Raw genomic sequence first — 22,349 nt, forward strand, 5'->3', positions numbered from 1 at the left:
TGTGGTGCTGGGTGCCGTGGGTTGTAGTGCTGGGGCATGGCTGGACCTGATGATCCAGGGATTCCTCCTGGGGCGATGGCTGAAGCACCCTGTTGGCGGCACTCCATGGGCTCACTGCCGGGAATGGGGCGAGTGGTGAAGGTTGGGGTTTGATTTGGGGTGAAGGCAGAGACTTGGGGTGGTTTGGGTGGGTTTGGGGGTTTTAGGGTGGTTTGTGGGTATTTTGGGAGTGTTTTAGGGTGGTTTGTGGGTATTTTGGGGGTGTTTTAGGGTGGTTTGTGGGTATTTTGGGAGTGTTTTAGGGTGGTTTGTGGGTATTTTTGGGTGTTTTAGGGTGGTTTGTGGGTATTTTGGGGGTGTTTTAGGGTGGTTTGTGGGTATTTTGGGGTGTTTTAGGGTGGTTTGTGGGTATTTTGGGGTGTTTTAGGGTGGTTTGTGAGTATTTTGGCGTATTTTAGGGTGGTTTGTGGGTATTTTGGGGTGTTTTAGGGTGGTTTGTGGGTATTTTGGGGTGTTTTAGGGTGGTTTGTGAGTATTTTGGGGGTGTTTTAGGGTGGTTTGTGGGTATTTTGGGGTGTTTTAGGGTGGTTTGTGGGTATTTTGGGGTGTTTTAGGGTGGTTTGTGGGTATTTTGGGGGTGTTTCAGGGTGGTTTGTGGGTATTTTGGGGTGTTTTAGGGTGGTTTGTGGGTATTTTGGGGTGTTTTAGGGTGGTTTGTGGGTGTTTTAGGGTGGTTTGTGGGTATTTTGGGGTGTTTTAGGGTGGTTTGTGGGTATTTTGGGGTGTTTTAGGGTGGTTTGTGAGTATTTTGGGGTGTTTTAGGGTGGTTTGTGAGTATTTTGGGGTGTTTTAGGGTGGTTTGTGGGTATTTTGGGGTGTTTCAGGGTGGTTTGTGAGTATTTTGGGGTGTTTTAGGGTGGTTTGTGGGTATTTTGGGGTGTTTTAGGGTGGTTTGTGGGTATTTTGGGGTGTTTTAGGGTGGTTTCGGGGCGTTCATCGTTTGCAGGACCCCCCCGTGCCCGCAGCCCGCGGAGGGGCGGGGTCTGCCAGGGGGCGAGGCCGGGCCTGGCGCATGCGCAGCGCCGGGAGCTGCCGTTGGGACCGGGCCTGGCGGTGAGCGGTGGGGAGGGGGGGGCCGGGAAATGGGGGGGCAATGGGGGGGCAATGGGGGGCTGGGAGAGGGGGTGAGGAAAGAGGGGGGAGGTGGGGGGAAGCAGCGGTGGGGGGGGGGGAGGGGGGTAACGGGGAACCGAGCGGCTGAGGGGGTGCCCGGGGGTGTCCGGGGAGCGGAGCGGGGTGCGCAGGGAGCAGGGGTGTGCTGGGGTGCGTGGGGAAGGGGCGCGGGGTGGCGAGAGGTGCAGGGTGCCCTGGTTCGGGTCAGGGCTGCACCAGGGTCAATGCGTGCGGCTGCAGGGGAGGCCCGCAGGGTGCGGGGCACCCCTGGGTGCTGCTGTGGGTGCCTCCATGCGTGTCCCCCCCCCCAGACCCGCCGCCACGCTGGCGCTGCGCTGCATGGATGGGGTTTTCCTCTCGCCCAACGAGGATGAGTTCGTGGGCAGGATCACGGAGGAGCTGGAGCGCTTCGTGCTGCAGGGGCAGCTCCACAGGTGGGTGCTGGGCTGTGAGCGCAGCGGTGACCCTGTCCTGCACCTCTGGGTGGTGGCGCTGGGCACTGCACGCAGGGCGCTGCGCACACGGCACCGCACACACAGCAGCACATGGGGGCTCTTGTCTCTTTTTACACCGGTTCTCTGCCTGTGGGGTTTGGAGCCCATCTGCAGGGTCCAGACTGGCTCGGAGCATCCCTGCAGGCCAAGGGTCACCAGGGAGCTGTGCCCTGTGCCCTTCCCCATTAAGGGCACATTTTACACCATTATACACCATTCATTATACACCTTAAAGCAGCATCAGCCCCCTGCCATAGGCAGGGACACTTTCCACTAGAGCAGGTTGCTCCAAGCCCCTGAGTCCAACCTGGCCTTGAGCACTGCCAGGGATGGGGCACCCATTGTGGAATGCTGAGGAATGGAACTGAAGTTGTAAGAACGTGACTAAATGCAGTGGAATCAAATGGGTTCTGTATTCTTTCAGTCATGTTTGTAGTTGATGGTTTCTGGAGCGCACTCAGACTGGGTGGAATGGGACCAGGAGCTTGTGCTGGTGATCTCCCACCATTCCCAGCACGGACACAGGCAGCACTGGGATCCCCAGGCAAAGGCAGGGTGCTCCCACTGCTGCATCAAAAGCAAGCTCATGTAGACACCTGGGATGAAGAGGGGGTTTGGGCTCTTTTATATCAGAATGTCCTGCTTGGCTTTTGGGCTTGGATTTAAGCCCTACTCTGGGAATGACCTGGGAAGAGGGATTGATAAATCCTTGCTGTGTGCCTGTCCTTTGCCTTCCTACAAGTTGCTGATGCCCTCTCTCCTTTCAGTGTGCTGCTGTTCCCTCCCCTGTCCAGCCGCCTCAGGTACCTGATCCATCGGACCGTGGACAGCATGGATCTGTTGAGCAGCTTTTCAGTGGGAGAAGGCTGGAGGAGGAGGACGGTGATCTGCCACGCAGCTGTAAGGTGCAGTAGCTCTCTCAGTGCATCTCTTTCCATGGTCATGGGGTTTGTTTAAGATTACAAGCACAAAGTGTGTGTGTGATGCCCCTCTTCAAAGAGGAGGTGTCTGATGGCATCTTCCAGTCATTGAGGAAGCAGAGGCTCTTCTGCACAAGAATAGCACAAGTGTGATAAGGAGTGGCTGAGGGACCTGGGCAGGTTTAGTCTGGAGAAGATAAGGCTCAGGGGAGACCTTGTTGTTTTCTGCAACTATCTTAGTGCCGTGGGTTAGTGGTGGCCTTGGCAGTGCTGGACTGGGTGATCTTGAAAGTCTTTTCCACCCCAGCTGATTCAGTGATTCTTTTTCCCTATCTGCCGTCTTGCCATGGACGTGATGCTTTCCCTCCTCTCTTTTACACACACCGCATTACTTGGGTTCCTCTGCTCACCTCTTGCTGTTCCCTTGTTCCCAGGCTGCCCACCGAAACCAGCGACCAAAAACCCAGCACCAACCCCCTGAGACCAGCCCGGGCTCCACAGCCGTGGGGCCGGGGGAGCCGAGGGGGGCGGCTGCGGCACCCTGGGGACGTGCATGGGGACAGCCCTCGAGCCTCTGTGGGCTCGGGCAGGATCAGGAGGCCGCCCAGGAGGAAGCCGGATAAAGCCCTCTACGTGCCCAAGGCGATGCGCAAGAGGGAGGAATGGGGCGAGCAGGAGAACCCGGAGGCTGCTGGCAGGGATGTGGAACAGGAGGAAGAGACCTGCCCTAAAGAGAGTGCCCAGGAGGAGCTGGGCAGGCCTGAAGGAAGCTCAGGTGATGTCTCCTTGGCCTTTGGTGAGCAGGAGGAGCCTGGTGAAGGGTGCGTTCCAGGAGATAGTAATGCTGAACGTCCCCCGTGTCGTAGGGATGTCCCGTTGTTACAGAGCAACAAGGATTTCCGTGGGCAGGAAGGTCAGGATAAAGACTGTTCAGATTCCCTTTCTTCTGTACACAGTAAACCCCCCGCTGAAGCAGAAGAGCAAGATCTGAGCTGTGATAACAGTGTTACACCAGAAGGCACCAAAATCCTGTGCCAGGTGCAAGCTGAAGACCAAAGCAGCCGGAATGCCGGTGTATCGGAGCGTGCCAAAACCTCCTCCCTTACAGCCAGTGGCTGCAGTGCAGACCCAGCTGAAGCAGAGTCAAGTGCAGGGTCACTGGTGCTGGAAAACCAGGATGAGAGCCGCACCACTGCCAAGGGCCTGGAGAGCAGCAGAATCACGTCACTGCCTGAAGAACAGGGCAAGGACTTGAACGCTGGCACCGTGGAGGGAGGGAAGAGTTCCTCCAACCTGGAAAGCCAAGATGAGTGCCCCAGCGTTGCCCAGGTGGAGCAGACCCATTGCCAGAACCCCACAGAAGCCCCAGATGAGCCTCTCCCTGCAGCTGAGCCCATGTGTGGTGCTGAGCCATCATCTCCTGAGGACCAGACTGAGCATGGGACAGATGCTCCGGTTCAGAACTGCAGTGGGAAGGAGTCCGTGGTGGACGGGGAGGACAAGGAGGGTTCGTGCTTGGCCGATGCTCTGTGGCATGAGCTGCACTTGCCTGCAGGTGACAGAGAGGAGAATGTGGCCGTACCCAGGAGGAGCAGCCTCGAGGACGACTGTACCACAGAGCTCTTGGCAGAGGTAGTGTTCTGCAACCCCTGGGGAGCGACTGTGGGGAAAGGATGTGGCTGAGGCTGGGCCCTAAGGGCATGGGAATAGTCCCTGCGCTGGGGCTGAACCTGGTGGCAGGAGCCACAGAAGTGGTTTGCAGGGACCGAGGTGGAACCTGGTGGGTTGGTCTTTGTGGTGAAACCTCATCTTTTTAATGGTTTTCTTCTTTAATCCCCTCAGATTGTGGGTTATTTAACTGTGAAGAGCGTAAGCATCGAGAAGATCAGCTTAGACTGCTCCAGCTACAGGGATGCCCAGGTCAGCGAGGGGGATTTTGGCCATGTGACTGAAATCTATGACTTCTCCCCATCACTGAAGACAGAGGACCTGGTGGAAATGTTCTCTGACTTCCAGTGAGTATCTCTGAGAGCCTGAGCACAGCAGGGGCATGGAGGGAGCAGCCTTCACGCTGGAATGAGACAGCCTGATGGAGCTGGAACCTTAGTTTCACCTTCGTGCCCTTGTGTCAGGCTCATTCTGCGCCTTAAAGGACATTTCCTGCCTGGTTTAAACCATAGCTGGTTCTTCAGGGCTCTCATGGCTAGCTGTGTGCAGATGTTACTCCTGCAGGCGTCAGTGAGGCTTCAGGTGCTTTCTAGGAGCGTCTTGGTTCCTGCACTTGGGTGCCTGGATGAAATTACAATGAAATTACATGCTTGCAAAGGCTTATGTAAGTAAAAGGGCTCGATTCTGCTGCTGGAGATCAGATTTAGTATGTAAATCCAGGGAGCAGAGCCTTGTGCCTGAGGGAGTGATGCTGCATCAGGAGCAGAGTGAAGTTCAGCCCTGGTTAGTGATAAAGGTCTAGCTCTGAACTGGTTTGGTGTCTGCAGGAGGGTGTCTTCCTCCCACCACCATCCTCCTCCTTTCTTGCTATCCCTGGTGGATCAGATGGGAACTCTTCCCTCTGCAGATCCCTTAACAGCCATGATTTACGTTTTAAATAAGCTCCTCTGTGTATTTCCCTTCATGTGCTATTTCCATTTGCTGGGATGGAGCAATGCCTGCAATGGAGACTGCTTTGGGCTGAGGGAAAAGGAGAGCTCCTGGGGGCAGCTGAGGGGGTAATTGCATGTTGTGGCCTTGAAAGGGGCACATCTGATGTTCTGCTCCTTTCCTTCTCTTTCCCTTTGTCAAATAGGTGTAATGCTTTGAAAAGCACCATCTACCTGCGTGAAAACACTTCAGTCCTTGTGATAGCTCAAGGTGGTTGATGGGTTTTAGTGTGTGGGGACTGTTTTTTTCTCTCTTATTAACCAATATCATTCCATTGTCTCTTCATTTCAGCGAGAGCGGGTTCAAAATCCAATGGGTTGATGATACACACGCCCTGGGCATCTTCTCCAGCCTCTCCACAGGTAGAGTGACTTGGTTCATGTTCAAGGGCCCTGTGGAGCTGCTGAGGTCTCTGCTCATGCACAGTGCCCCTGCACTGACCTCTGTCGAGTCCTGCACTTGGGTTGCCAAGGGCAGTCGTGGTTCATCGTGTTGTTCTTCCCGCACGCTTCCAACTTGAACGGCTTTTCCAGCTGGAGAAGCTGGAATTCTGTGGTGGGTGTGGAAATGCTGCTCTGCCAGAGCAGCAGGTTTGTAACTGGTTTGGATGGGCAGCTCTTGCATACGGAGTGACTTGTGCTGTGTTCCTAGTAATGAATCTGCATTGCTCCTGCAGGTTTATTCCTCCTTTAACTAGGCAGAAAGTCCTGCCTGGGGTACAGTGACCTCCTGGGGACCTCCTGAGCATGGTGGCACGCAGGGCAGCCACCAAGCTTCCTGCCAAACCTGCCTTCTTGGGACAAACAGCCAAGCTCAGCTCTGAGCCATCCCAAGAGATGTTTGCATCCAGCAGGCCCAAAGCTTATGCTCTTTCCTTGGGATTTAGAATCACAGAGTGGTTTGTGTTGGAAGTGACCTTAAAGCTCATCCAGGGAAAAACTTCCTTGTAACTTCCTTCTTATTTAGTCTAATAATGTCAGAGTTGTCTTTTAAAACATGTCTGTATTTTCATGGGATTCTGCCTGTGTTCCTATAAGCCTGAGGTGACTAGAATGAGCTTAGCTCTTTTAGCACAAGGCTTGAGATAACACAGCAGCTGCTGGAGCTCAAATTACTCACTATTATACCACGTACTGATTTTTACCATGTACAGTCTGCTGATTTCAACACTTTGTTCTTTGCAGCATCTCAAGCCCTGGGGCGACGTTATCCTGCTTTAAAGATCCGACCATTGATCCATGCCACGAAGCAGTCCAAAATCAAGGCCCTTCAGCGACCAAGTAAGTCAGTCTTTTAATTATTAGTATCCTTGGTTTACCAGCCTTTTACATCCTGAGTGGTCACCATGACATGTTAAACGGGGAAATATATATTAAGGAGCTATATTTCTTGGGGTTAGTTGGTGTTTTAGAGCCTCATTGGCACTGCAGGACATGGGGCTGTTGTGTGGAGTCTTCAGTAGAAGCCTGAGGGTGAATTTATATTTTTAACAGTGTTTGCAGCCAACTTGTATCCTATTCCTGGTAAAACTTCCTACCTCAGCAATGCTGGTTGTGCCCATGTGCAGCAGCAAGGGTGGATGTGATGACAAGAATGAATTGGCAGTGTGAGATGACATTATATTCTGCTTACAGGAAGCAGAACTACAGCTATTATGTATGGGTGTGTTTTCAGTCCCTTTTCTTTTCCTGCTGCACAAGGACTGAAGCAAAATGCACCAAATCCTGTTGCTTTTTGTTCTCTCATCAGCTCAGTGGGCTGCTAGAACTCAGGCTTAGTTTTTCTTGTGTTACTTGCTTCTCTTATGGGAAGCTTGAAGTGAAGGGTTGTGTGCAGCAGGGAGGTGGAGCTGTAGCTGTGAGCACAGGAAGACCGAAGCAATAACAGTGCCCTTTTGTGGTTGGTGTCATTTTATTTGGTATCAGGTGAAGGTAAAAGAACTGTTAAGCTTAGCCATTAACATTGGTTTATTTCTTTTATTGCCTTTTAAAATCATATTGTAATCAGTTATACTTGCCACAGTAAAGAAATGCCATGAACCTGGTAGCAGCAGAGACTTTGCTGAAGGTACAATGATGCTGTTACTTCTCCAGTACACTGCAGTTAAACAAGTTTGTATGAATGGGTTCAAGGGACACTGTCACAGTTGGAAATTCCTGAGTTTTAAAGACTGCTAGATTTCAGTGGCACATCAAAGGATGCGATTTGGGTTTACACACTCCCCAGCATCTCTTTTCACTCCTGCTTCCTGATTCTCAGTGCTGGAGCACTTCTGAATCGGGTTATAAACTGCTGGGGAACATCATCTATAAACTCTTGTATTCAATTTCAATAGCAGTTATTTTCCAAACACAGATTTGGCTCTTTAGCTGACAGTGTCTCTTATCTTTTAGTGTTTTCCTTTGTTCCTGTCAAGAAAGAGTGGCAGGTTTATTTCCCAAGCTTTGAGTTGCCCCTGTTGCTTTTATTGAGAAAGCCAAGCCAAGCCTCATTCCTGACTGGATAATAGATTTGCACCCAGTTGCTGGTAAATGAGTAGGAAATCACCAAATCCAACCCGCTGCGCCCTTGGCAAAGGTTTGGTGTATTCATTTCTTGTGAGACTGGAGCAAGCAAGGCGTGTGCCAGAAACTGGAAGTTAGTGGCCAAAGGGCTTTCCCAAAGCATCTGCTGTAGCCACGTAGTCTTTAAGAAATGCAGATTTTTTCTTCCCTTGCTTTCTGCTGGTTTGCTTGGTCTAAATTGAGCTCAAACATCCCCAAGTGTGGAGAAACTTGGTGCTATTTGGTTGGACTGTGTAGCTTCATTTTGTTAGCAGAGACGCTGAAGGTGGCCAGGAAGCTGTTCCTGAAAGCTAATGGGGAATGATTCTCTCTCCCACTGCCGAAGAGCTTGAGCTTAATTAGAGCCACGCAGCTTTTGAACTGCCATTGGAAAATCTTTGAGTATAAAGCAGGAGGGGGATTTGCTAAAAGGAAATTTACTGGCTATGCATAGAATGATTGCTCGTGCTCCTGGGCTAAATGTATAATGGAGCAAAGGAAATGGACATCAGTCCTTCTGTCTGCCGGGCCCTGGGTTAGCCACCAGCCTGCTCCTGAACAAGCACTAACTTCCTGAACGAGCACTAACCTGATGGTTTCTCACCCATTTGTACCTAGAACTCCTTCACTTGGCAAAAGAGAGACCCCAGACGGACACAGCAGTGGCCAAGCGGCTCGTGACCCGTGCCTTGGGCCTGAAGCACAAGCAGCAGGAGGGCTCAGGCACCGACGTGCTCCTGCCAGAGAGCTTGGACCAGGAGGAATAAACCATCTCAGCTAAAACAAAAAGCTGTATAGACGAGCATGGCTGTGATATTAAACTGCATGCAGAACAGTGAGTTGCCATGGGGGTGTTCTCTTCTGGACTAGCACCGTCGTTTCTGAAGCTGGGAAGGGGAAAGGTTTACTATTAATGAGATCTTGCACTTGAAGCCAAACCCTGTGAGGGTTCTGTTAGCTCTTTGTTATGGAGAGCATGCTGCTGGACTCTGATTCAAAGGATTGTTAACACTGGGGCACTTGCAGAAAGGGAGTCTGCTTACAGTAAAGCCTGCTCTGTGTTTAAAAAGCAGCCATTAGGTGAAGGGAATTGTATCATTGGCCAAAACTGAGCTGTAAGCAAGAGCAGAGCATCTGCAGGGGTCAGAAAAAGCTATTTAATGTTTACATTTGTTGTAATGTTATTGTTAATATCTCATCAAAATGACAAGCATTGAATGCAAGTGAGGTTCAGGGATTTCCTTATTTACATGGTGTGTGAAGAGCCTGTGCTTGCTGCCTTGCACTGGTAGCAAGGCAAGGTGTACACTGATTAGGAAACCAGAACTTGACAGTTTTGATATTCCCAGAGCCTGGTGGTAGGAGATGCTGTGAGACACCTTGTGGCAGCAGCAGTAGGGCATCCAACACAGCTCAGGCTCTGCTTTTGCTACACAGTCCAGCACCTTGAGAACAAAATGGAGTTTTCCAACTTACAGTAGGCTGGATGCCACCATCTGGGCCACTGGGTAAATAAATGACAGAAATACTCTTGACAGGCATTAGCAAAAGTCCTTCTGCATTCTTTAAGCCTCACAACATCCCTGTGAGGTAGGTTTTGGGGAGCACAAGTTGGATGCAGCCAGTTTCAGTTCCCCTGTGGATTGAAAAGGGCAGCTTTAAGTATTCAGTTATATTTTCTTGTATATAGAGAGAAAAAACTTCAGGACCAGGAATTGTGACCAAGTCCCTAAACTTTCATGGAGTAGAAACAGACAAATGGCATGTAAAACGTGTTCTGGGTAAAAGGCTTTTATTCAAGTAGCTGTGTCTGCAGATCTGTAGCGATGTGTGGCCTCAAACAAACAGAGGAACACACTTAGCACCATTGTGAATTTACCAAGTGTTCAAATCCTTTAAAGTCAACTTACACAGGTGGGTCTGTGACAGCACAGGTCCAGATCCCTGATGAGAAAAGCCATGAAGTTACCTCTGTAAGGTACAGTGATGATACAATGCCTTAACTAAATGCATCCTTTAAAGAACAGAGTGAATATCCAGCTTAGAAGGTAATACTTAGATGTATGTAGAATCTATGGGATGAAAAGCTTACTGTGTAATGGAAATTGTGGCCAGCGGACTCATCGTTGGGTCTGCAGAGTCTTGGAGATGCTCCAGGGGAGGTGTAGCTTCATGGAGCCCTGATCCACTTGCAGAAGGACCATTCTGCATTAGCTGCTCCACTTAACGAGACTGTGTGGGGAGTTGATTGTTGAATGCAAGAGTTTCACGGCAGTATTAAATGATGCTTACACTGTTCTGCTCAGAAAAGCTGCTCCATTCCTTTCCTTTCCTGTATTTCTGTGCTAAAATGAAGAAGTCCTGCCATGGGAGCACTGAGGATTAGCTGCGGTCAAGAAGCAGTGTCACCAGTGGAGGCCTTTGCGCCAGCAGTGTGTTCAAGCTTGAGTCAAAGAGCTTAAAGATACCAAGATTAATGCCTTGAGGAAAATGAATGGTAAAGACATATTTAGGTTGTTGGCACCTAAAGACAGTTTGTGCTTGCTGCAGCCTGGACCTATGTCTGTGAATAAAGATGGTGCTGCGAAGTGGAGGGAGAAGTCTTTGTGGTGAAGGTTGGAATGGTGAAGATACAGAGCCGAGTAGAGTCTAAAAGCCTGCTCCTAACTACCTGGGGTAGTTACAGGAGACACACGGTGGTCTGAGCACCTAAACCGGGGAGGAAGGCACCTGTAGGAAATAATTTACCTGGCTAATGCAGAGTTTGATTGTTTGCTTGATTTGTGTGTGTGCAGTGGTTCAGGAAACCTCGCTTCTTTAAATAGTGGGGTGGGAGGCGCTGCCCGTCTATCGGGTGGACACCTTGTTGTTTGTGAGTCCACTGAAGTGATCGAACTTCTGCTCTGTCTCCTCGCTGAAGGAGCCACCTGGGGAGCGCACACGAAGGGGACAGGGATGAGCGGGAGGCACCCGAAGCAGCTCGCAGCATAAAGCAGAGAACACGGGGGCTCTGTGCAACCATCATGGAGCGAAGGGCTCAAAGCAAGGACTAGAAGAGCAAAGATTTTCCTGGGCTAATTAATTTAAGCATTACTTAAGTTTTACCATTTACTATTTAAATCCAGCCAAGAGTCCTTGATCTCGGCTTTTATTGTAATAGGAAGACCATAAACTACCCTCAATTCACTGCTAACTTTTGTTGCTTAAAAGGACTAGGCGATGCTGAGCAGGACCTGGGAATGGTCTGCTTGAGGCTGATGGTAAGTGGGTGCTGGTGCCTCATGTCCCATAGGACCATGCCTTAGTTTTAGCTTCCATTGCCTCTCAACTAGCCACATCCATTGATTTGTGAATAGAAATCCCTGGAAGCTGAGCTGGAGCCTCCCCAGCACTGAAGTGCCTGTTCATCCACGTGAAGTGGGTTTGGCTCTGCAGAACTAGGTCACAGCTGAAGCACGACACACGAGAAGTCTTTTTGTAAAAAAACCCAGCAGATTAATAGGAAAAATCAGTGGTGACATGGAATTTTGTCAGGAAAAACATTCCTTGCAGGGCCAGAGCCAGCTCTGGAGCTTGCCTTCCCCGCTGGCTCTGCTGGGAGGGTGGCAGGCACTTGCTGCAAATCTCTGTGTTATCTCGCAGAGCCCCAGCTTAACTTCATCCCGTTTTTAACTGGCCTTGACATTAGTGCAGATTCCAACTGGTTTGGCCTTGATGTTTCCACAGTTTTCCCTCCCATTCCAAGGCCAGGAGGGCATTTTCTGGCTCGAGCGGAAGCTCTTACCCCCTGCTCTTGGTTGCGTTGCAAGAGAAGAGAAGCTTTGGGGTCTAAGAGGTGAGTCCCAAGTTGAGAATAGCCCGAGCCTAGGAAGGAGGTGGAGCTGTTTGCCTGGACCTACTCAGGCACAAGCTCTGTGGGTGCACAAGAACTTTCCTTACATCTGAGGGTGTTGGGAGGGAAAAGCACTCGTTTCCCAGTGGAAGGGACACAGCTGGGCCATCTGCTCTCCCCCTTCTACCAAGCCCGAGGCCTTTCTTTCAGAGCTTGACCAGTGCTGCACTTGCTGCTCCAGTAACCTGTGTGATGCAGCACTGCTGAACCCTCCTGCCACCTTACTCCTTGCAACCTGTAACAGGGACACGGTGGTGTCTGCTTTGCACAGCCTACAGCACACAGCACCTCTGCTTGGGCTCTGTCTCCTCTTTCCAAGCACCTACAAGTGATAAACCAGCACATAAACACCTTGCAATGGAAGCACAGAGGATTCCTGGTGAGGAGCCAGTGCTGCAGTGGGATTCCTGCCTTCCCTGCCCAAGGACTCTCACCTATGTGGCAGTTGTACATCCAGATGCGCTGCCCATCGTAGCGGCTCCTGCATTTCATCACGTTGTTCGAGTAATCAGATTCAGCAACCTCATAGTTTGGGTTGATGACAACCTGAGCAGGGGGGGAGGAACACAAAGTCCTTGCAGATGGGCTCATGGTGCCGCTTCCCATTCCACCATAACACTTGTTAACAGAAAAACCCTAACTCATTTTGCAAGGGGACGCAAAAGACTCGGTTAAAGGGAGATCAAGCTAACACCTTCCACCATGCACCAAGATACATCCTCATCATCCTCATTTCACACCAGGGCAGTGCAGACAGAACTAACTCCTCTTCCCAAATAGCTCTTTTCAGAACCATACAATTCCCCCCTCTTGCACAGAGCAGACTGGAGGCACAGCCCTGACTCCTGCGAGCACCACAACAGCACCATTTAATCCCCACATGAAGTGAGTTTTGCTCACCAACAGCTCAAAAGCTTAGCACAACCCTGCAGTGGCTGTGTAGAATGGGACGTGTAATGCAGTGTGCTAACAACAGCAGCTGCACATGGATCGGGTAGGACTATCAAGCATTAGCTGGATGTGGATGTCTTATTGTGGTTGTTAGAAGTGATTTCTCACTTGGGGATGGGATCAGTGTTGTCCCGGTGGGTAATTCTTTCTCTTTTAGGTATGGGAACATCATCTCTTTGTCATCAGAAGTTTCATAGAATCATGGAATGGTTTGGGTTGGAAAGGACCTTAAAGCTCATCCAGTTCCAACCCACTCCACTAGAGCAGCTTGCTCCAAGCCCCGACCAACCTGGCAGGTTTATAGCCCCATTAAATCAGTTGTATCCCTCTCTAATAGGCGAGATAAAAGCAACAGCAGCAGCTCCTACCTGGAAGAGGTAATCCCCTGGTGGGACGTCGGTAACATCGATCCACTGGCAGTCGATGTCGTGCCGATACACGTCCCAGCACCCCACGGTGATGCCTTGCTCCCCAAAGTTGGCACACTCGTACTGCTTCTGCACATCTGAGGGGGCAAAGGCGCAGAGGGTTAGAGGCACAAAGGCACGTCCCGGCAGCTCAGGCTGGGAATCTCCCCCCCGCAGGCACAGCAGGGGAAGATGCGGTTGGTTTCCAGCCCCACGTTCAGTGATGAGCCACTGGTGTCTTGTGCTGCCATAGCTGGACCGTGCAGCTGCAGGGGAGGAGCGGCAGGCTTCATCCCTCATCACCCAGGGGCAGGTTTTGGAAGCTGAACACACACCCTTGGCTCTTTAGAGCAGCTCACAATAGGGATGTAAGGAGCATATGGGGCCCTCAGGGATTCTTACACCTGTAGAGAGCACTCCACACCTATATAACCTCAGGACTGGTTTCTGGCTCCCGTCAGGCCACATTCGAGCCCTGCTTAGGCCTGTCAGAGCATCCCTGAAGCCATTCACTTGGATGGGGACAGCCATAAACTCCCAGCACAGGTGGCTCTGGCATTTACCTGCTTCACATTCGGTGTCCTCCAGACAGAAGCTGGCTTTGTGCCCTTCGGCCACCTTGGTTCCGTTGAGGCTCAGCAGGTCGTAGTGGGTGAACACCTCCATGCTGTGGTAATGCCTGCAAGGCGCAGACAGGGAGAGTTATCCTTAGGGAAAAGAGGCACCCCTGTAATCCCCAGCACTACAGGGCAGCACAGCCTGGCCCAGGAGAGCTGGCTCCAGCAGCAGGACTGGGATGTGAGCATGTTGCATCCCTCAGGCCCAGCATTCCACCTCCCAGCCCCATTCCCATGCAGCTGAATACACAACAACCATGGGATGCTGCGGACCAAGCAGTGCTGCAGGAGGTAGAGAGGGCTATTCCCTGTGGCACCATCACCTATCCTGCCTGCACGCTGCCTCCCAGCCCAGGTACCCATTTACACATCCAGTGCTAGAGCTGCTCCAGAGCAAGCCTTGCTCCTTGCCTTAGGAGAGTGACAGTGTTCTAGAATGGCAAGGAAGGGAGAAAACACAGAATCCAAGGCATCAGCAGCCCCGAGCAAGGAACATTGCACTGCGAAGGGAGCTGGAGGCACCACAGCAGCACCACGGCTACGGGGACTGATCCGGTTTTCAGCAGCAGAATGGAGATCTATTGGCAGGAAACCCACAGCAGATGGAAGCAGCTCCTCCGAGCCCTCGCTTCATTTGGAGCTGAGCAGCCTGGCAGCTGGGCTCACGCAGGATGGGCAGCATCCTTTCAAACAAGGAAGTTGGTGTCAGCCAACATCGGCCTCATCACCCAGCCTGTGCTGCAGCCCCTGCACTATCAAACCCGCACCACAGCAGCGTCTGGGCGATGCTGAAGGTGGGAAGATTGAGCTTTGCTGCGGCAAAGGCCAGGGCTGGGTGCACAAGAGTGGTCAGGCTGATGGAACACGCTGGGTTCAGTCCCAGGCTTGGAACTGGGAGCAAACCTGCAGCAGGAGCACCCTATGGGGACCAGCTGGGGGTGCTGAGAGCAGTGTGGGTCCTTAAATCACTGCATGGCTCTCCCAGCGATGGGACGCTGCCCTGGGACACACCAGAGTCAAACGCAGTGCTCAGGAGTTTAAATGAGAAGCACTCAAGTGCAGCTCTAGAAATAATCATGGCTTAAAGACCCCAACTCCCATCACTGCAGGGGATTTACAGAGGAAGGAGGAGAGAGGAGGCAAAGGGAGGAAGCTTCTCTAGAGAGTGGGTTTCTTCTCGCCGCCGCCTGCCTTTCCCTGAGCCACATCTGTACCCATGGATGGATGGATGGAACTGTTCCCCCCTGCTGCAGGTCCGTCCCGTCTCTGTTCTCCTTCCACCCCTAAAGCCAACCCCAGCAGCTCCCAGCGCTGGGAGGAGGCAGCGGAGCTCCGAGGCTGAGGTTCTCCGAGGCTCTGACTCAGTGCTGAGCTATGTCTGAATCACTCGCAGGGCTGTTTACACGCTGCTGTTTACGGGCTGGAAAGGCTGAAGAGGAATTGAGTTCATCCTCCCCCGTGCAAACAGGATCCAGTTTAAAGCACGCAGATGGCTCCCGGCCTCTTCCTCATCCAGGTCTCTCCCGAGGAGCTCCACGTGCCCAAGCCTGCAACGTGCTCCGGGAAGCCTTGTGGTACCCAAGCGTTCCCTCAGCCCATCCCAGCGGGGCCAGGGAAGCAGCCCCCGAGCAGCAGCGGTACCTGCACCTCACCAGGGCCATGAAGAGCCACGGCTGATTTCACCCAAGCCTGACACCAGGGGCAGGAGTTACCCAGCTCCCTTTTACCCGACACGAGAGGGAATCAACCTTGTAACAAGCCACCAGTTCAGAAGCAAAGCATCTGGATGGCTGCGTTCCAGCTCCCTTTCCTCCCCATGGTTTACTTTGGCTCAAACTGTCCATTTCTCCCTCAAAACCGATGCTTTTATGGCTGTGAATTCCCTGTTTGTCACAAATAGGCCCCAGACAACGTCCCAGCTGCACACAGTGTAAGAGCGGACGAGACGGGTTTAAAAGATGCAGGATTTGAGCACGTCCTCGAGTCCTTTCCCAGGTGAGGGGGGTAGCTCAGGTGGCTGCATCTTTCCACGTGCTTCCTCTGCGCATGCACACGCACTGCCCTTGCACATCCATCTTACCTTAACCCATGCATTTGGGGTTCAAACTGAAACGGGGGGCATTTAAGGTTGGATCTAAGGCAGAAGCTCTTCCCTGTGAGGGTGCTGAGGCGCTGGCACAGGGTGCCCAGAGAAGCTGTGGCTGCCCCATCCCTGGCAGTGCTCAAGGCCAGGTTGGACACAGGGGCTTGGAGCACCCTGCTCCAGTGGAAGGGGTCCCTGCCTGTGGCAGGGGATGGAGCTGGAGGAGCTTTAAGGTCCCTTCCAACCCAACCCAGGCTGGGTTCTATGACCATTCACCAGTTCTTACCCCTAACTCCGACTGTAACGGGCTGTGGGAGGGTGACATCTGCCCGAACACCCATCACTGGGGCCCCCTGCTCCCACACCGGAGCCCCCTTTGGGCACCCACCGGTGGCAGTCGTGCCAGACCCAGGCGTGGCGGCCGTTCTTGGGTCGGAAGTCGGACTGGCCGTTGTTGTGGATCTGGGAGGAGAAGCGCAGCAGGCGGCGGTAGCCCGACGTGAGGGAGGTGTTGGCGGCCGAGCTGGCCAGGCAGCTCTCCTCCAGGGCACACTGCAGCATGAACATGGGCCGGTCCTCCAGGTACGCCGTCTGCTCCACCAGCTCCGCGTTCAGCACCAGGTCAGGGGCGGCTGCAAGGGAGGGCTGGGGTTACCCGCTGCGTTACGGACCCCCCTTCCCCGCCCCGGGGTGCTAGCAGGAGATGGAAGCCCCGTTACTCACTCTCTGAGCAGGAGACGCCAGCCCCGAAGCGGCCGCCTCCTCTGGGGCAGGAGACGTGGGCTCCGTCGTGCCGGCAGTGGGCCAGGGACATCTCTGTCCCCGAGCACTTGACGCCGCTCATGACGACGCTGTCGGCGCCGATGTCCCCGTGCCAGTACCAGGTTTCCTGGGAGGAACAAGGAATTTCACCCCCTCCTTGGTGTCAAGGGACTGCTGGGTCCCCCCCTCTGCCTTGCAGTCTCCCTCCAGGGAAGAGCAGTGCGAGAGCACACAGGGAGACAGGCGATGCCAAAGATGCTGAGGCAGGGAGGATCGAGCCCACGTCTGCTTAAGCAGAAGACTGGGGTTTAATCCCAGTCCCATGTGCCCTGCCCTGACCAGTGTTTAGCAAACCCAGCTGGTTTAAGTCTCTCCTTGGTTTTAATCCAGCTGTAAACTCACTTTTCCACCCTGATGCATTCATCCTTGCGCTGTTCTAAGCCATTTAGGCCGTGCTCTGGGAGAGATGCCCAGCAATCAGAGCACATCTGTCTTGTGACATCTGTGCACTTGGGAGGGCCACGAGTAATGCCAGTGCCTGCTTGCACAGGAGGGGAGGCAGCATCCACAGCCGTGCTGGAATGCCCCTGGAAACAAGGCATTTGAGGAGAACCAGGACTAAGAGGGTCTCATGAACCTCCTGGTCTCAAGGGGGCATTCAGTGATGCTCAAACCCTCATCTCCATCACGCAGCTCTCCGTAACGATGGAAATAACAGGACATTAACTCCCAACATCCAAACCCTGAGGAAGCTGCAATCGCAAAGCTTGGGACGAGGGGAGGAAGGAAAGCAGGAACCATCCCTCAGCCCTGCTGGTGTCAGAGCACTTCCAGGAAGAGAAAACCCCTCCGTAGGAGCGCTCCCATCGCAGCACGCCCGCACACAGGGCTGCCCTGTTCCACACAGTGCAGCTTTATGCTCACGGGGCTGCTGCAGCCGGGACACACAGAAGGGCTCTTTCTGCCCTAAATACCAGCAGCCTCAGCCAGAGGAAAAAATGTCTTGTTCCTCGCCGGCCTCTCGGGGCTGCGTCAATAGAGACAGGCTGCTGGAAAGGCCGTGCTGCAGGGACGTGGCTCTCCTCAGCCCTTGTGCTCTGCTTGGCACCTACACAGGAGATCAGCTGGAGGAACCAGGCTGTGCGTGGAGATCACTGCAACGGCGACTGCAGCCTCCGGAGCCAGCCCCTGCCTGGACCCGCACATCCCCTCTGGCAATGGGTAACGCTTAAACCAGTTGGAATCTGCCTGCCCGTGAGCCCCCCGTGTCCTCCTGGACCCAGCTTACAGGAGCAGAAGCAAACTGGTTCCAAGTGATCTGACACCAGGTTAAACTCCGCTCCCACGCGCCAGGAGTTCAACTCTCTGCTGGTTCAGGCAGGGCCAAGAAACCACATGGATCCACGGCCCGACCAGGGGTAAGGGACTCAGGCTTCCCGGGAAACCTGAGCTGTGAGAACAGCAGCTTTGCAACAGCTTCGGCCCCGTATTCCCCCCAGGGGCCGCTGTGGATAAGGTTTAACCTCCAGGACCTCTCCAGATGATGCCCTGCAGTGGAAGGCTGTGATTTGTTGGGTTTTGCTTCCTTCCTCCTCCTGCAGCATCCCCAGCCGAGCACACCGATACCAGCATCCCTCAGCACAGGTAGGAGAGGGCAGGGGGCTCACCTGGAAGGCATGGCTGGCAAAGCCCAGCCCCAGCTGCCTGCACACCACCATGGCCTCCACCGTGCTCCAGTTCTCGCTGCACACCGTGCCCCAGCGCAGGGTCCCGTTGCGCTCGGCCAGCACCTCCACCCGGCCCTCGTAGGGGTTGCGGCCGCCGCTCAGCCGCAGCTGCAGGGCACAAGGGAGCACACGTGAGGGCCAGCAGAGCCCATGGGCAGGGGCAGCAGTTGGGGCCACAGAGCCCAGAACCCCGCTTCCAGATCCCATCACAGCGGGGATGGGAGCCGGCGTTATCGGCTTGCAGTGATTGCAGCCAGAGCGGCGCTTCACCCAGGCAGCCTCTGTCGGGCTTGGAGGAGCTCAGAGCTCAGTGCAAAAAGGGAGCATCGCCCTCGTTCGCCCTCCTGGCCAGTACAATGCAATGTTAAATCACAGCTTAGGTGGAATGATTCCTGCATAGCGAGGGAGGGCACATGGCGCTCCGGGTTGAACCCATCTCACCATGCTCACTGCATCCGGACCGCTTGGTTTCTCACCTGATTCTGGAAGCCCATCGCTGGGACGTTGCATCTCACAGCAGCATCTTCTTCGTGGTTACAGCCCTGGGACTCCATGTTGAACTTGCAGTCTGTGACTGACTTCTCAAAGCCAGTGCAATCGATTTCATTTAGGTGGATCGGACCCATGCCTTGGGAGGAAAGGGAAAGAGAGGTTTTACCTTCTGCCCGTGCTGCTGCGTGGTGAAGGAATACCCAGTACCGGCCAACAGCACAGTGCAGGCATCAGAGCGCAGTAATCCTGACCACATTCCAGGCATTTCTTGTAAAAATCCAGCAAAAAGCTGCAGGATAAAAGTCCTCATTTTACCACTGAATTCTTTCCAGCACCCATGGGGCTCGAGCACCAAAAAGCTGCAGGAAAAGCCAAAACTTCCCATTGTTCCAGACCTCACAAACCTCAGCTGCAGGAATCCTTCTGGCTGTGTTCATGAGTGGGAACCTGCTCCCAATCAAGGCCTGACATTTAGATGGGACAATAAATACAACGGTGCAGGGATGCATGGGGAGGCAGAGGAACAGCTCGGGGCAGGTTTGTGGTACCGACACCGCTGATGCAAACAAGAGCGAGCATCATTTTGTGTCACAGAGAATGGCCTCGAGGTGCTGGGAGCCAAAGGGAATAACCTGGAGCCTCTTTGGCCAAGTGGCAGCAGAAAACTGCTGCTTCTCCCAGAGAGAACCAGCACGAGGAGAGGGGCACACGGGACGCATCCTGCCTGCAAAGCTCTCGGGTCCCGTTTCCAAAGCTGGTTAGAAAAGGGTTCTTGGGGGATGAATCAGAGGCTCCAGCAGATGATCTTCATCACAAAGAACAACCAGAGTCTTTCCTGGAATACACATAATCCACTCCTGATCCCCTTCTGCTAAAGGGAAGGACATGGGAGGGAATACAACTTGGATCACAAGCAGCACCTCCTGCCCCCACGGCCTAAAAAAGCTTCCCCCAAAGATGAGATGTGCCCAGGTTGGTGGCTCAGCACCATGGCCCTGCCCTCTTGCTTTGGCATTCCATTGGGATGACTGGGCTATTTCAGTGGGGAATGTGAGGCTGGATCCATGCTGCATTCCTGGGGCATCACCCTCCAGCTCTGGTCAGCATCAAGGCATTCCTCCTACTCCAACTGTTCGGTGGCTTGCAAAATGACTGGGTCAGCGTCAGCGTTTCCAGATGCAGACCACAAACAGGATTTTAATGAGGGAGAAGCAAAAAGCGGCCGGATCGACATTCCCTGGAGTCCTGCTCCTTCATTGCACGGATCGTGTGTGATGCTGCCTGAGCACTCAGCTCCCACACGTCACCTCGTCTTACCTGGGACCTCCACACACTGCCCACTGATGGAACGTGGAGCCCTGGGACACTGAATCTCCATCCCAGCAGTGATGAGCCTGATCCTTCCCATTAGTCTTTGGCCACACAAATGCATCAAGGTGCAGCCATACCAAGGCAGAGATTGAACCCATGCACAGGCACAGAGGCACGGGAGTGGGGAGGTGACTTTGGGCCAAAAGAGCTCCTTTTCCTACCACAATGTGGCTGCTAAAGGGAGCTCCTGTGGGCGCATCCTCCCGAGGGCCGGTTCTGAGCGGGTGCAGTGATTGATGCCCAGTGTTCCGTGGTAAAAGGAAGGAAAGTCAGTGGGGATCAGCAGCCGCTGCTGAGATTCCAGGCTGTGGGAGAGGGAACAGCACGTCCTGCTCCCTGCATGGCAGCTGCTTCCCCCCCATGATGACCCTGCTCTTTCCTGGATGCAGCCAAACACATCAGCAGCTCCCTGCATCCCTCTGCAAGACCCAATGGGCAGGTCACGTTTTGAAGCTCTCCAGCTCCTGGCCACCACCACTGTGCTTTACAGGTGCTGTTATGCTCGGAGTTACCCTTTACCACAGCTTGGGATTTAAACCAACTCCCACCTACAGCAAATCCAAAGCCGAACCTGGCTCTGAACTGCTCAAATGCCCTTCTATTTATAATGGGCTAAATTCATGTTCCGGACTTCAACTGGAGCGTGGTTGAGGTCCAGATCCAGGAGCCTCCAGTAATGCCTTACACCAGGATGTGGATCTGGAGAGCTTCCCAAGAGCATTGAGAGCAGCCGATGTGACAACGAAGAGGCAATTACTGGAAGAGCTGCTGGAGGGAAAGGTGGAACCCATCACCAGGAGCCTTCAAGGATCAATTCCCAACTCACACATTCCAGTCCAGCCTCAAGCTCCTGACTCCAGAGGGCAGAGAACAAACCCCTGGTCCCCCAGGACAAAGATCCCATTAAAACCAGGCTCTGCCCTGCATGATGAAAGGGCTCTTAGAGATGGACAAGGCACAACTGGTCCTTGAGCTCCCATTGCTCTTACCTTGCCCGAGCCTGGCTCCTGTTATGGCCTCCTTGGCGCTGCCGAAGCCCAGCTCCCGGCACACCACGCTGGCCGACACCAGGTTCCAGTTGTCATCACAAACTGTTCCCCACTCCCCGTTCTTCAGCACTTCCACTCGGCCCTCGCCAGTGTTGGCTCCTCCTTTCAGCCTCACCAGTGGTTGCTGGAAGACACAGACAGGAGGGGTTCCCGCTGCCCAGGACCAAAGCATCCTTTCCTAAAGCCCTTACTTATGGCACGTGGCTGGAGGCCCAACAAGTGCTACCCTGAGGCACCTTAACCAACCAGCACATGGTAGAAAGGGCTAAAAGTGCTGGATCAAAGTAGATTTTTGCCTGTTAAGGCTCTTGGTGTGCACAGACACACGTTTCTTGCATGGCTATTCATGGGCACAGAATAAAGACGTTTGATTGCTCTGAAGTTTTGGTGCTTGGGTTTAGGAGCCTTTTCCACACAAACAGCTTTGCAGCCCCACAGAGTGGTTGGCCGTGGAACAGCCCAGTTCTCACAGCATCCCCTGGGAATTGCCCTGAGCCAATGCACACAAGGCTTTTCCCACTCGCTGCCTGTGCTGCAGCCCCTGGATGGGTTCATTTCCTGCACACATCTCCAGCCAGGGGTCCTGGGAAGACCAACATGGACCTCAAGCCACATAGAACCTGGCTGCTGCAGTTACAAGTGGTGGGATAAGTGATCTGCCAGCCCATACACAGCTCCAGTTCCATCAATCCCTGCTCTTTACTCTGTTACCGACCCCACATCACTTACAGCTCTGCCCGGTACCAAGCAGAGACCATCCAAGAGGTGCAGCAGGAGTCTCAGCTATGGGAGCACCATAGGACCATCTGGGACCAAAACCCCCTTGAACTCCCAACGCTGGAAGCCCGTGCAGCTCTCCAGGCCAGGGTCACACCAAGGATGTCCAAAGCCCACAAAAAGGCTGAAGGACTCAGTCGGCAGCGTGCAGGGCTCAGGAGATGAGCTGTGATTTACGAGATCTTTCATCTCAGAGGCCTGGGTCCTGCATGCTCCCTGGGGGCTCCAGGCTGGCAAAGCAGGGACAGGAGGGTGCTGCTCCCACCACAGCAGTGGCCTGAGGTGGGGTCAAGATGAAGCCCACTCCTCAAGTCACAGACTGAGGGCTGGGTATGCAGGCTGCACCCAGGGGCAATCAGCGCCTTGGGAAATAACCCCCTGAGCCAGCATTAGGAGCCTGCAGACCTCGAGACCACCCCTGTATCCTAAGGCA

At 53.5% G+C, this 22,349-nt stretch overlaps 2 protein-coding genes across 2 annotated transcripts in view; one reads left to right on the top strand and one right to left on the bottom strand.

The window, feature by feature from the left end:
• Positions 1-1,057: 1,057 nt before the first annotated feature.
• Positions 1,058-8,623, top strand: R3HCC1 (R3H domain and coiled-coil containing 1). Its single transcript, XM_062617002.1, has 8 exons — positions 1,058-1,113; positions 1,485-1,607; positions 2,435-2,572; positions 3,022-4,219; positions 4,430-4,602; positions 5,537-5,607; positions 6,430-6,525; positions 8,407-8,623. The coding sequence occupies exons 1-8, from the start codon at positions 1,073-1,075 to the stop codon at positions 8,553-8,555; spliced, it is 1,989 nt and encodes a 662-aa protein (XP_062472986.1). The 5' UTR covers positions 1,058-1,072; the 3' UTR covers positions 8,556-8,623.
• A 940-nt stretch (positions 8,624-9,563) lies between these two features.
• Positions 9,564-22,349, bottom strand: part of LOXL2 (lysyl oxidase like 2) — a 31,503-nt gene continuing 18,717 nt past the window's right edge. Inside the window, exons 6-14 of the mRNA XM_062617001.1 lie at positions 21,080-21,263; positions 18,704-18,855; positions 18,168-18,335; positions 16,462-16,627; positions 16,127-16,370; positions 13,602-13,717; positions 13,000-13,136; positions 12,115-12,226; positions 9,564-10,715 (exon numbers count right to left, since the gene is read on the bottom strand). Coding sequence (XP_062472985.1) covers positions 10,636-10,715; positions 12,115-12,226; positions 13,000-13,136; positions 13,602-13,717; positions 16,127-16,370; positions 16,462-16,627; positions 18,168-18,335; positions 18,704-18,855; positions 21,080-21,263 — 1,359 coding nt within the window. The 3' untranslated portion in view covers positions 9,564-10,635. The remainder of the gene's footprint in view (positions 10,716-12,114; positions 12,227-12,999; positions 13,137-13,601; positions 13,718-16,126; positions 16,371-16,461; positions 16,628-18,167; positions 18,336-18,703; positions 18,856-21,079; positions 21,264-22,349) is intronic.

This window comes from Pezoporus occidentalis, unplaced genomic scaffold (assembly GCF_034315485.1).
Source record: "Pezoporus occidentalis ecotype Australia unplaced genomic scaffold, CSIRO_AGI_Poc_V1 ctg191, whole genome shotgun sequence".
Lineage (NCBI taxonomy): Eukaryota > Metazoa > Chordata > Aves > Psittaciformes > Psittacidae > Pezoporus > Pezoporus occidentalis.